Source organism: Seriola aureovittata, chromosome 7 (genome assembly GCF_021018895.1).
Source record: "Seriola aureovittata isolate HTS-2021-v1 ecotype China chromosome 7, ASM2101889v1, whole genome shotgun sequence".
NCBI lineage: Eukaryota > Metazoa > Chordata > Actinopteri > Carangiformes > Carangidae > Seriola > Seriola aureovittata.
Genome location: NC_079370.1, coordinates 11514793 through 11530221, shown reverse-complemented (window position 1 = coordinate 11530221; position 15429 = coordinate 11514793). Strand labels below are relative to the sequence as shown.

The following is a 15429-nucleotide window of genomic DNA, read 5'->3' as shown; positions in this document are numbered from 1 at the left end:
TGCGATGAGCTGTGGCCTAATTATAGAGGAGGGGGAGAGGGGAGGGGCAGGTTTGGCAGAGAGGTTAGGAGTCACACTGTGAAGGGGTGAAAATGGGTGAAAGTTTGAGGACAGACAGGGTGTCACGCCAACAAACAAAAAGGGAGGCAATAATTGTATGTCAAATCCCTTTAATGAAAAGCAGAACTAATGCCACGTACTGTAGATACATATGAGTAGAAATGTGCACATACAATTTCCTGGTAGATAGAAAAGGTGAGCATCCTATGACACTAATAAAGTGTATTTACTGCATACATATTCCAAATAAAGTGACTGACACAAAACAACAAACAGTGACCATTCACAAAATATAAACACATTCATTTTATGTACAGAGTTGAGTTTAAAAAGTGAATCCATAGAATTCTCTGATATACAAAAGGGTATTTTAATCATCTCCTCTCACAGTTGATTTCATTCATCTTACATTGATATAATGAAGCAGCATTCACCCAATAGTTGTAAAACACAGACAAGTAATAAATAATGACAACTAAAGTCTCCTGTTTATCAAGTATGAAGTGTAAAAAAAGATGCGTCATAGGACTTAATGCTAGAATATTAATGACTTACTGACTTCATAAGGCAACATGTTGTAGATATGATAAACAACTTCAGGACATCCTTCATACTAATTGTTAACATGATCAAAAACAAAGTATTTGTCACTGCACTGACAGTGATACATTGTGATGGTGCTTTAGGAATTTCCAACTGTGGAAGACCATTTCTGCCAGAAGAAAAAAATGATTAAAATGTATTCCTGATAAAAAATAAAACATATTCAGAAAGTCAAGATTATGAGATAGTAATTAAAAAATTTAGACTTACTGACTGTCTGTTTTGACTTACAAATGTTTGACTTACCAACTCATAATTTTGTAAAACGACATGTTTGCATTCAGGTTACAGCCCTCTAGCAGCTGTAAGTTAGCTGAGATTGTTATAGCACAACAAAGGCAAGAGGTCAGAGTGGATGGATGGGTCAACAAAATGTCAGACTTTATCACAGGAGGCCTCTGTCTGTCCCATTTCCAAGCAACAGTGGACATGTTTTTTTTGTTTGTTTGATTTTGTGTGACCAAATTATTATCTGCTTACCTTTTTCCGTATTTACATTCATTATGGAGGAGACATTACATATGAAAATCAAGTAACTGAAGTATTGTGTTGACATTGCAGAACACATCCTACATCGGTTCACTAAGGTAATCACATGTACATTATAAATGTATGGAAATTTACATTTGCATAGTGACGTGGAATGAAATACAAAAATAAATGGTATGAATAGGCTATAGAAAAAGAATGTATACCTATCAGAACCCAAGATGAGCACATTGGTGCGCTATGCCTCAGTCAAAATATAATCAATCGTAATTTATTATAAATAATTTTCCACCCTCCATTTTAACCTCCTATGATCCCCTATTATAACTTAACCCACCACTTATCCCTGCCCTCCCCTCTGTCGGGTCACATACAGAGTAATAGATAAAATTGTATGAGCCCATATGAATATAAGTTGACAGTTTTTTTTAACCAAGACTATGATCATCGCTTGTATTTCTTCTTGTAGCCATGGTGATGAAGGTCATTTTAGCCCAAACCCCAATGTACCTCTCACATTAACAAGGTACATATTTTAACAAAGTCAGTCTGGTGCCTAAACATCCTGTTGATAGATCCAAAAATGCTGCTATGTGTCATTATAGAGGACATGGGCAAACATTGTCGTTTTATTTCAAGAACTTGCCACTAACTTTCTATGTTTTGTTCTTTTCTAGTTTTCTTGGCAGAAATGGGCTTTCATATTAAAGAGACTACAAAAAGTTTTATAATATACAATGTATTCACTCTACTTATGCAAGCAGAAAAGATTTTGTGTGATTTATGTGTGCTTGTACGGCTATGGGTAGGCCAGAAGCCTTCATCTATTTTCTACAAAAAAAAAAAAAAACACCCAAACAAATTTTAGCCTAACTCTGGAGGGATTCCTCGTGTGCTGACTTTTCTTCATATGTTTAATTAAGACCTTTTCTGACCTCCCTTGACAAATTAAATGCCAAGAGCAAGCTCAAGGTTGTAGCCCTCAGGAAATGAGCTTTTGTAGATTACTTGCCCTCAAGCAATTAATCAAAAACACTTTCTGTATATTTCAGCGTTCAAGTGCTAGGTGGCGCTATTCTTGTGTGGCAAGCATCTCTGCCAAGGGCTGAAAGGAAGAGAGAGGATGACGAAGAGGAAACCTCCAATAATAAGAGTGGCTCCCGCTGAGCCTACACAGGCCACTGACCAAGACAGCTCATGGTGTAATGGTATGGCGTGGTTACTGGACAGCAAGGCCAACACAGATTGGTGGAATATCAGGATAGAGAGAAGGACCAATACACCTGAACAGAGGGAAAAAAGAATAGGAAGTGTGAAAGCGATTTAACAAAATGAAACCACATCAGATCAGATCATTTAATACAATGCGCCCTCTAAGCTGTGAAAGACATATCTATATAAAGACCAAATGATCATCATCTTGCCACATATTAATCTGTTAGTCATGCTTCAGTGCAAAAAGGTATCCCTGATACCACTTTAGGGTGAAGTCCCACCTGATAGGATGAAACAGAAGGAGGCTGGCTTGAGAAAGAACTGCACTCCTTTGCTCAGGGACATGGCGATACAGATGGAGCCCATGACCATCATCGTCAGACTCAAAAGGGCCATGATAGCTGCTGCTAGATTCAAATCTGCGAAAGAGAGCAGAGAGACATGGATAGATGAGAGGGCATAGAGCATAGAAGTGTATACAAGATTTTCTGAAAATAGGTGAAGTTAAAGTTTGTATATAAACTTTATGCCGTAAGAAATCTGCAGTAAAGATGGTAGCGCTATTGTGAAACACTGTGTGGAAACTGGTCATTCAGCAGAATCAAGCATTGCAACACTTGCACCACCTCACAAAGTTTGATTCTACTGGGCTTATACTTGATTGCGCTTGATACTTGAAACAAAAAAATACAAAAATGGAGTGAAATGTGCCACTTCCTGTGTTGGCTCTGTTTAAAACAGATTTTATTGGCAATGTATACCTGAACAGGTGCAACCCAAAAAGCAGACCGACATTTCACAACAGCCGGTGCCGGTTTTTGACACACCACCATACATAATAGATAAAAGCTTTAGGGATAACACTTGTTGGTGAAAAGAAGAAAAAGCCAAAAAAGAAGCTGATAAACAACAACAAAAGCAATAGGCTATAAAAAGACCATTTTATTTGTGGCTTTGTTTTTGGCTCTTAGAACGGCATGTTGGTTGTCATTTGGTCAGCCACTTGAGTCCAGACTATAAAATAAGGTGGATTTACATGATGTTTTGTACAGACATTCATACTCCTCAGGGGATGAATCCTCTTGACTTTTCATTTAGCGCACCACTATGACGTCTGTATTTGTGATTTTGAGTGAAATGCAAGGATGCAGGTTTGCATATGGATAGTAGGGACATGTCCCTACCAAAATTTTGAGAGAACAGAATTGTCCCGCCCAATATTTGAGTTAACTCGTTGCACTATGTTTGGAGTGAAGTCAAATTAGATCATTCCAATGTGCCCTCCAAGAGGCTACATCTCCAAGACAACGGATCTAGGCATGCTAGCATTTGATTGACTAAAAGGGAGGGGGCTATCCGAAGGCTCATGTCATGTGAGAATATCACAGTGGTATCTTATGTCACCAGAAAAATGTCAACTGATGTTATTTAACCATGTTAGCTACGGTTAAATAGCAAGCTAACCCTGGCTTCTGTAGGCTAGGAGTCAGGTTGCGAACAGGAATAAACATAAAATGGTGGATATATCAAAGTATGAGTTTAATTTCTATTGAAAAATCCCATGAAACTATAACCATGAATACTAAGACTTTTTTTATACCATACTATACTGTGTCATTTTTATTACTTTTCATGCCTTACTATGCTATGACATTTTTATAGATAGATAGATAGATAGATAGATAGATAGATAGATAGATAGATACATACTTTATTTATCCCCTAGGGGAAATTCATGTGTCCATTAGCTCATTGTTAATAAAAAATAATAATAATTAAAATAACAATAATAAAAACAGTGAACAGTAATAATTAGATAAGTCCACTTCCTTTGGCTGAGGTGTTGTATAGCCTGATGGCAGTGGGAACAAAGGATCTCCTGAACCTCTCTGTTCTGCAGTGCAGTGCACCTGTAGCTGCTTCTCTGTCCTGCCAGAATGTTGTGGAGAGGATGGTTGGTGTTGTCCAAGATGGCCTCCATCTTACATTGCATGCGTCTCTCCACAACAATCCTTAGTGAGTCCAGACTCCTGCCAAGCACAGACCCAGTCTTTTTGACCAGCTTATCCAGTCTCCTTGCGTTCATGTCTGACATGCTGTTGAGCTTCCTGAGGAAAAAGAGCTGGTTCTGCCCCTTCCGGTAGATGGCGTCCATGTTCAGGGACCAGTCCAGTTTACTGTCCAGGTGCACACCTAGGTATTTATAAGTGTGCACTACCTCAATGTCCTTCCCTCAAATGTTGACTGGCTAAAGGGTGGGCCTAGACCTCCTAAAGTCGATGACCATCTCCTTGGTCTTGGAGGTGTTCAGAAGAAGGCTGTTCTTGTCGCTCCATTCACTGAAGGTCATTGTTAGATCCCTGTACTCCTTTTCCTGCCCATTCCTGATATGCGCCACAATAGCTGTGTCATCTGATTATTTCTGGATGTGGCAGGACTCTGATTGTATTTAAAGTCCGCTGTATACAGGGTGAACAGGAACGGAGCCAGAACATTCCCCTGTGGAGCCCCTGTGCTGCTCATCACTGTCCCTGAGACACAGTTATCCAGCCTGACGTACTGTGGTCATCTTGTCAGGTAATCCACAATCCAGGACATGAAGCAGGGATCCAACCCCATCCCTTCCAGCTTGTCTTTAAGAATGGGGGGTTGGATGGTGTTAAATGCACTTGAGGAATCAAAGACCATAATCCTCATGGGCCCGGTGGAGCATGTAAAGGACGGCATCATCCACTCCAATATGTTCTTTGTAGGCAAACTGTAGGGGGTCTCGTGCATGTTCAACTTGTGGCTTCAGAAGGTGGAGAAGCAGCCGCTCCAGGGTCTTCATGATATGTGATGTGAGGGCCAACGGTCTGTAGTCATTTATTTCATCCGGTCGTCCTACTTTAGGTACCGGAACAAGACATGCTGTTTTCCACAGGAAAGTTAAAGATCCTCTTGAGAGGCTCAGCCAGCTGGGCTGCACAGTCCTTTAACAGCCTTGGACATACACCATCTGGGCCTGTTGCCTTTCCAGGGCGTAGCTTGTTGAGCTCCACCCTCACCTCCTCTGCTGTAAAGGACAGGAGACTTGACCCCAGTGTGGAGGGAGTTGCAGCTGCAGTGTCAGGTTGTGGAGGAGATGCCGTAGGAGAAGCTGCAGTTGAAGCAGTGGGAGAGAGAACAGGTGAGGCTGTGTCAGACCTGTTGTAGAACAGGTTGAACTCATTGGCCTTGTCCACATCACCTGATGTTGCCTGGCTGTTCTTCTCTTTATAGCCAGTGATGGTCCTCATCCCCTTCCACACCTCTCTGTTGTGGTGCTGCAGCTTCCTCTCCACTTTCTTTTAGTCCTCCTTCTCCTGCTTTAATCTCCTCTTCAGCTCATGTTGTAGCTTCTCCCTGTCTCCATTGCTTAAGGCCTCCTTTTTCTGGTTGAGGAGGGTCTTGATGTTACTGGTGATCCAGGGTTTGTTGTTTGGAAAGCAGTGTGCAGTCCTTGCTGGTATTACAATATCCATACAGAAGTTAATATATTCCGTGGTACTTGCAACCATTCTATCACGGTCAGGGTCCTTGCTTTTATCATTTTCCTGTGACTCTAACAGTACATTCCGGGCTGTGCACTCAAAACAGTGTTTTAGACACTCACTGGCCTCCGGGTCCAGTTCCTGAATGAGCGGGTGGTTGCAGCCTGCCTCAGTAAGCAGGGCTTGTAAGAAAGCTGAAGAAAAACCAGATTATGATCTGATCTGCCAAGTGGTGAAGCTGTGTAGGCCTCCTTTACATTTGCATACAACAGATCCAGTATGACAGTGTATTTCTTACTATACTATGACGTTTTACGCCTTACTATACTATGACGTTTTTATGACTTTTTATGCTTACTATACTATGACGTTTTATGCCTTATTGTACTATGGCGTTTTTATGACTTTTTATACCTTACTATACAATGACATTTTTATGGCGTTTTATGCGATACTATACCAGGACATTGTTATGACTTTTTATGCCTGACTATACTAAGACTTTTGACGCCTTACTATACTAGGACTTTTCATGCCTTTCTATACTATGATGTTTTATGCCTTAGTATACTATGGTGTTTTTATGAGGTACTATACTACAACGTTTTGACATTATGAAATTGTTACGTTTTTATGACTTTTTATGACTTATTATACTATGACATTATATGGCATTTTATTACATAATAAACTATGATTTTTTTATGACTGTTTATGAATTTTTATACTATAATGTTTTTGTGACTTTTAATACCTTACTATACTAAGACTTTTTACGCCTTATTATACTATGATGTTCTTAATACTTTTCATGCCTTACTATACTATAACAATTAATGCATTACTATACTATGATGTTTTTATTATTTCTTATACCTGACTATACTATGACTTTTAATGCCTTAATTTACTATGACGTTCTCATGACTTTTTATGCCTTACTATCCTATGTCATTTTTATGACTTTTTGGACCTTACAATACTATAATGTTTTTAGGACTTTTTATGCCTTAAAATTCTATAATGTTTTTATGATTTTTCATGACTATGACGTTTTATCCCATACTTGGAATGCGATGACATTTTTATGACTTTGTATGCCTTATTATACTGACATTTTTATGACGTTTCATGCCTTACTTTACTATGATAATATATTATGGCAAAGAAAAAGTGAAAAAATGACACAGCCATAATATATTATGATTTCTTTATACCTTACTATCCTATTACTTTTTTTGATGTTTTTATGCCTTAGTGTACTATCTCATATTTTCACTCTTTTTGCCATACTATACCATGTTTTTTTTTTTTTACTTTTTAGGCCTTACTATGCTATAATGTATTTTATGCCTTCTTATTCTATGATGTTTTTTGATGTTTTTATGCCCTTTTGAACTATGCCATTTTTTCACTTTTTTTGCAATACTATACTATTTTTTCACTAATTAGCCCTTAATATACCATGACGCCTTTATACCTGACTACAATATTACATTTTTGAGTGATTTTATGCCTTATTGTACTGTCGTCTTTTTCACTTTTATTGCCATACTATACTATGTATTTTTTTCACTATGTAGGCCTCACTATACTATGATGTCTTACCTTACTATACGATGATGTTTTTTGATGTTTTTATGCTTTATTGCACTATGTTGTTTTTTCACTTTTTTTGACATACTATACTATGTCGTTTTTTGGAACTTTTTAGGCCTTAATATATTATGATTTCTTTATACCTTACTATCCTATGACGTTTTTTGATGTTTTTATGCCTTATTGTACTATGTTGTTTTTTCACTTTTTTTGCCATACTATACTGTGTCTTTTTTTTCACTTTTTTTGCCATTCTATACTATGTCGTTATTTAAAACTTTTTAGGCCTTAATAAATTATGATTTCTTTATACCTTACTATCCTATGACGTTTTTTGATGTTTTTATGCCTTATTGTACTATGTCGTTTTTTCACTTTTTTTGCCATACTTGCCTTTATGCCTATGTAGTTTTTTCACTTTTTTTGCCATACTATTCTATGTATTTTTCTTCACTATTTAGCCCTTAATATACCATGACGCCTTTATACCTAACTACAATATTACATTTTTGAGTGATTTTATGCCTTATTGTACTATGTGGTTTTTTACTTTTTTTGACATACTATACTATGTCGTTTTTTAAAACTTTTTAGGTCTTATTATATTATGATTTCTTTATACCTTACTATCCTATGACGTTTTTTGATGTTTTTATGCCTTATTGTACTATGTCGTTTTTTCACTTTTTTTGCCATACTATACTATGTTGTTTTTTCACTTTTTTTGCCATACTATACAATCTATTTTTTTTCACTATTTAGCCACTAATATACCATGACGCATTTATACCCTACTACAACATTAAATTTTTTTGTGATTTTATGCCTTATTGTACTATGTCGTTTTTTCACTTTTTTGCCATACTATACTATGCCGTTTTTTCACTTTTTTGCTAAACTATACTACGTCATTTTTTTACTTTTTCGGCCTTAATATATTATAATTTCTTTATACCTTACTATCCTATGACGTTTTTTGATGTTTTTATTCCTTATTGTACTATGTCGTTTTTTCACTTTTTTTTGCCATACTATACTATGTCGTTTTTTAAAACTTTCTAGGCCTTAATATATTATGATTTCTTTATACCTTACTATCCTATGACGTTTTTTGATGTTTTTATTCCTTATTGTACTATGTCGTTTTTTCACTTTTTTTGCCATACTATACTATGTCGTTTTTTCACTTTTTTTGCCATACTATACTATCTATTTTTTTTCACTATTTAGCCACTAATATACCATGACGCATTTATACCCTACTACAACATTAAATTTTTTTGTGATTTTATGCCTTATTGTACTATGTCGTTTTTTCACTTTTTTGCCATACTATACTATGCCGTTTTTTCACTTTTTTGCTAAACTATACTATGTCGTTTTTTAAAACTTTTTAGGTCTTATTATATTATGATTTCTTTATACCTTACTATCCTATGACGTTTTTTGATGTTTTTATGCCTTATTGTACTATGTCGTTTTTTCACTTTTTTTGCCATACTATACTATGTTGTTTTTTCACTTTTTTTGCCATACTATACTATCTATTTTTTTTCACTATTTAGCCACTAATATACCATGACGCATTTATACCCTACTACAACATTAAATTTTTTTGTGATTTTATGCCTTATTGTACTATGTCGTTTTTTCACTTTTTTGCCATACTATACTATGCCGTTTTTTCACTTTTTTGCTAAACTATACTACGTCATTTTTTTACTTTTTCGGCCTTAATATATTATAATTTCTTTATACCTTACTATCCTATGACGTTTTTTGATGTTTTTATGCCTTATTGTACTATGTCGTTTTTTCACTTTTTTTGCCATACTATACTATGTCGTTTTTTAAAACTTTCTAGGCCTTAATATATTATGATTTCTTTATACCTTACTATCCTATGACGTTTTTTGATGTTTTTATGCCTTATTGTACTATGTCGTTTTTTTCACTTTTTTTGCCATACTATACTATGTCGTTTTTTCACTTTTTTTGCCATACTATACTATCTATTTTTTTTCACTATTTAGCCACTAATATACCATGACGCATTTATACCCTACTACAACATTAAATTTTTTTGTGATTTTATGCCTTATTGTACTATGCCGTTTTTTCACTTTTTTGCTAAACTATACTACGTCATTTTTTTACTTTTTCGGCCTTAATATATTATAATTTCTTTATACCTTACTATCCTATGACGTTTTTTGATGTTTTTATGCCTTATTGTACTATGTCGTTTTTTCACTTTTTTTGCCATACTATACTATGTCGTTTTTTAAAACTTTCTAGGCCTTAATATATTATGATTTCTTTATACCTTACTATCCTATGACGTTTTTTGATGTTTTTATGCCTTATTGTACTATGTCGTTTTTTCACTTTTTTTGCCATACTATACTATGTCGTTTTTTCACTTTTTTTGCCATACTATACTATCTATTTTTTTTCACTATTTAGCCACTAATATACCATGACGCATTTATACCCTACTACAACATTAAATTTTTTTGTGATTTTATGCCTTATTGTACTATGCCGTTTTTTCACTTTTTTGCTAAACTATACTACGTCATTTTTTTACTTTTTCGGCCTTAATATATTATAATTTCTTTATACCTTACTATCCTATGACGTTTTTTGATGTTTTTATGCCTTATTGTACTATGTCGTTTTTTCACTTTTTTTGCCATACTATACTATGTCGTTTTTTAAAACTTTCTAGGCCTTAATATATTATGATTTCTTTATACCTTACTATCCTATGACGTTTTTTGATGTTTTTATGCCTTATTGTACTATGTCGTTTTTTCACTTTTTTTGCCATACTATACTATGTCGTTTTTTCACTTTTTTTGCCATACTATACTATGTATTTTTTTTCACTATTTAGCCACTAATATACCATGACGCATTTATACCCTACTACAACATTAAATTTTTTTTGTGATTTTATGCCTTATTGTACTATGTCATTTTTTCACTTTTTTGCCATACTATACTATGCCGTTTTTTCACTTTTTTGCTAAACTATACTACGTCATTTTTTTACTTTTTCGGCCTTAATATATTATAATTTCTTTATACCTTACTATCCTATGACGTTTTTTGATGTTTTTATGCCTTATTGTACTATGTCGTTTTTTCACTTTTTTTGCCATACTATACTATGTCGTTTTTTAAAACTTTCTAGGCCTTAATATATTATGATTTCTTTATACCTTACTATCCTATGACGTTTTTTGATGTTTTTATGCCTTATTGTACTATGTCGTTTTTTCACTCTTTTTGCCATACTATACTATGTCATTTTTTCGCTTTTTTTGCCATACTATACTATGTATTTTTTTTCACTATTTAGCCACTAATATACCATGACGCATTTATACCCTACTACAACATTAAATTTTTTCGTGATTTTATGCCTTATTGTACTATGTCGTTTTTTCACTTTTTTGCCATAATATATTATGATTTCTTTATACCTTACTATCCTATGACGTTTTTTGATGTTTTCATGCCTTATTGTACTATGTCATTTTTTCACTTTTTTTGCCATACTATACTATGTATTTTCTTTCACTATTTAGCCCTTAATATACCATGACGCCTTTATACCTGACTACAATATTACATTTTTGAGTGATTTTATGCCATATTGTACTATGTCGTTTTTTCACTTTTTTTTGCCATACTTGCCTTTATGCCTATGTAGTTTTTTCACTTTTTTTGCCATACTATACTATGTATTTTTCTTCACTATTTAGCCCTTAATATACCATGACGCCTTTATACCTAACTACAATATTACATTTTTGAGTGATTTTATGCCTTATTGTACTATGTGGTTTTTTACTTTTTTTGACATACTATACTATGTCGTTTTTTAAAACTTTTTAGGTCTTATTATATTATGATTTCTTTATACCTTACTATCCTATGACGTTTTTTGATGTTTTTATGCCTTATTGTACTATGTCGTTTTTTCACTTTTTTTGCCATACTATACTATGTCTTTTTTTCACTTTTTTTGCCATACTATACTATCTATTTTTTTTCACTATTTAGCCACTAATATACCATGACGCATTTATACCCTACTACAACATTACATTTTTTTGTGATTTTATGCCTTATTGTACTATGTCGTTTTTTCACTTTTTTTGCCATACTATACTATGCCGTTTTTTCACTTTTTTGCTAAACTATACTACGTCATTTTTTTACTTTTTCGGCCTTAATATATTATAATTTCTTTATACCTTACTATCCTATGACGTTTTTTGATGTTTTTATGCCTTATTGTACTATGTCGTTTTTTCACTTTTTTTGCCATACTATACTATGTCGTTTTTTAAAACTTTCTAGGCCTTAATATATTATGATTTCTTTATACCTTACTATCCTATGACGTTTTTTGATGTTTTTATGCCTTATTGTACTATGTCGTTTTTTCACTTTTTTTGCCATACTATACTATGTCGTTTTTTTCACTTTTTTTGCCATACTATACTATCTATTTTTTTTCACTATTTAGCCACTAATATACCATGACGCATTTATACCCTACTACAACATTAAATTTTTTTGTGATTTTATGCCTTATTGTACTATGTCGTTTTTTCACTTTTTTTGCCATACTATACTATGCCGTTTTTTCACTTTTTTGCTAAACTATACTATGTCATTTTTTCACTTTTTTTGCCATAATATATTATGATTTCTTTATACCTTACTATCCTATGACGTTTTTTGATGTTTTTATGCCTTATTGTACTATGTCGTTTTTTCACTTTTTTTGCCATACTATACTATGTCGTTTTTTCACTTTTTTTGCCATACTATACTATCTATTTTTTTTCACTATTTAGCCACTAATATACCATGACGCATTTATACCCTACTACAACATTAAATTTTTTTGTGATTTTATGCCTTATTGTACTATGTCGTTTTTTCACTTTTTTTGCCATACTATACTATGCCGTTTTTTCACTTTTTTGCTAAACTATACTACGTCATTTTTTTACTTTTTCGGCCTTAATATATTATAATTTCTTTATACCTTACTATCCTATGACGTTTTTTGATGTTTTTATGCCTTATTGTACTATGTCGTTTTTTCACTTTTTTTTGCCATACTATACTATGTCGTTTTTTAAAACTTTCTAGGCCTTAATATATTATGATTTCTTTATACTTTACTATCCTATGACGTTTTTTGATGTTTTTATGCCTTATTGTACTATGTCGTTTTTTTCACTTTTTTTGCCATACTATACTATGTCGTTTTTTCACTTTTTTTGCCATACTATACTATCTATTTTTTTTCACTATTTAGCCATTAATATACCATGACGCATTTATACCCTACTACAACATTAAATTTTTTTGTGATTTTATGCCTTATTGTACTATGCCGTTTTTTCACTTTTTTGCTAAACTATACTACGTCATTTTTTTACTTTTTCGGCCTTAATATATTATAATTTCTTTATACCTTACTATCCTATGACGTTTTTTGATGTTTTTATGCCTTATTGTACTATGTCGTTTTTTCACTTTTTTTTGCCATACTATACTATGTCGTTTTTTAAAACTTTCTAGGCCTTAATATATTATGATTTCTTTATACCTTACTATCCTATGACGTTTTTTGATGTTTTTATGCCTTATTGTACTATGTCGTTTTTTCACTTTTTTTGCCATACTATACTATGTCGTTTTTTCACTTTTTTTGCCATACTATACTATGTATTTTTTTTCACTATTTAGCCACTAATATACCATGACGCATTTATACCCTACTACAACATTAAATTTTTTTTGTGATTTTATGCCTTATTGTACTATGTCATTTTTTCACTTTTTTTGCCATACTATACTATGCCGTTTTTTCACTTTTTTGCTAAACTATACTACGTCATTTTTTTACTTTTTCGGCCTTAATATATTATAATTTCTTTATACCTTACTATCCTATGACGTTTTTTGATGTTTTTATGCCTTATTGTACTATGTCGTTTTTTCACTTTTTTTGCCATACTATACTATGTCGTTTTTTAAAACTTTCTAGGCCTTAATATATTATGATTTCTTTATACCTTACTATCCTATGACGTTTTTTGATGTTTTTATGCCTTATTGTACTATGTCGTTTTTTCACTCTTTTTGCCATACTATACTATGTCATTTTTTCGCTTTTTTTGCCATACTATACTATGTATTTTTTTTCACTATTTAGCCACTAATATACCATGACGCATTTATACCCTACTACAACATTAAATTTTTTCGTGATTTTATGCCTTATTGTACTATGTCGTTTTTTCACTTTTTTGCCATAATATATTATGATTTCTTTATACCTTACTATCCTATGACGTTTTTTGATGTTTTCATGCCTTATTGTACTATGTCATTTTTTCACTTTTTTTGCCATACTATACTATGTATTTTCTTTCACTATTTAGCCCTTAATATACCATGACGCCTTTATACCTGACTACAATATTACATTTTTGAGTGATTTTATGCCATATTGTACTATGTCGTTTTTTCACTTTTTTTTGCCATACTTGCCTTTATGCCTATGTAGTTTTTTCACTTTTTTTGCCATACTATACTATGTATTTTTCTTCACTATTTAGCCATTAATATACCATGACGCCTTTATACCTAACTACAATATTACATTTTTGAGTGATTTTATGCCTTATTGTACTATGTGGTTTTTTACTTTTTTTGACATACTATACTATGTCGTTTTTTAAAACTTTTTAGGTCTTATTATATTATGATTTCTTTATACCTTACTATCCTATGACGTTTTTTGATGTTTTTATGCCTTATTGTACTATGTCGTTTTTTCACTTTTTTTGCCATACTATACTATGTCTTTTTTTCACTTTTTTTGCCATACTATACTATCTATTTTTTTTCACTATTTAGCCACTAATATACCATGACGCATTTATACCCTACTACAACATTAAATTTTTTTGTGATTTTATGCCTTATTGTACTATGTCGTTTTTTCACTTTTTTGCCATACTATACTATGCCGTTTTTTCACTTTTTTGCTAAACTATACTACGTCATTTTTTTACTTTTTCGGCCTTAATATATTATAATTTCTTTATACCTTACTATCCTATGACGTTTTTTGATGTTTTTATGCCTTATTGTACTATGTCGTTTTTTCACTTTTTTTGCCATACTATACTATGTCGTTTTTTAAAACTTTCTAGGCCTTAATATATTATGATTTCTTTATACCTTACTATCCTATGACGTTTTTTGATGTTTTTATGCCTTATTGTACTATGTCGTTTTTTTCACTTTTTTTGCCATACTATACTATGTCGTTTTTTCACTTTTTTTGCCATACTATACTATCTATTTTTTTTCACTATTTAGCCACTAATATACCATGACGCATTTATACCCTACTACAACATTAAATTTTTTCGTGATTTTATGCCTTATTGTACTATGTCGTTTTTTAAAACTTTTTAGGTCTTATTATATTATGATTTCTTTATACCTTACTATCCTATGACGTTTTTTGATGTTTTTATGCCTTATTGTACTATGTCGTTTTTTCACTTTTTTTGCCATACTATACTATGTCTTTTTTTCACTTTTTTTGCCATACTATACTATCTATTTTTTTTCACTATTTAGCCACTAATATACCATGACGCATTTATACCCTACTACAACATTAAATTTTTTTGTGATTTTATGCCTTATTGTACTATGTCGTTTTTTCACTTTTTTGCCATACTATACTATGCCGTTTTTTCACTTTTTTGCTAAACTATACTACGTCATTTTTTTACTTTTTCGGCCTTAATATATTATAATTTCTTTATACCTTACTATCCTATGACGTTTTTTGATGTTTTTATGCCTTATTGTACTATGTCGTTTTTTCACTTTT

General features: G+C 32.7%; 1 protein-coding gene across 1 annotated transcript in view; it reads right to left on the bottom strand.

The window, feature by feature from the left end:
• Positions 1–153: 153 nt before the first annotated feature.
• The window catches only part of cacng6b (calcium channel, voltage-dependent, gamma subunit 6b), a 37003-nt gene continuing 21727 nt past the window's right edge, over positions 154–15429 (bottom strand). The window contains exons 4-5 of the mRNA XM_056380332.1: positions 2649–2786; positions 154–2435 (exon numbers count right to left, since the gene is read on the bottom strand). Of these exons, the coding sequence (XP_056236307.1) occupies positions 2215–2435; positions 2649–2786 (359 nt within the window). The 3' untranslated portion in view covers positions 154–2214. The remainder of the gene's footprint in view (positions 2436–2648; positions 2787–15429) is intronic.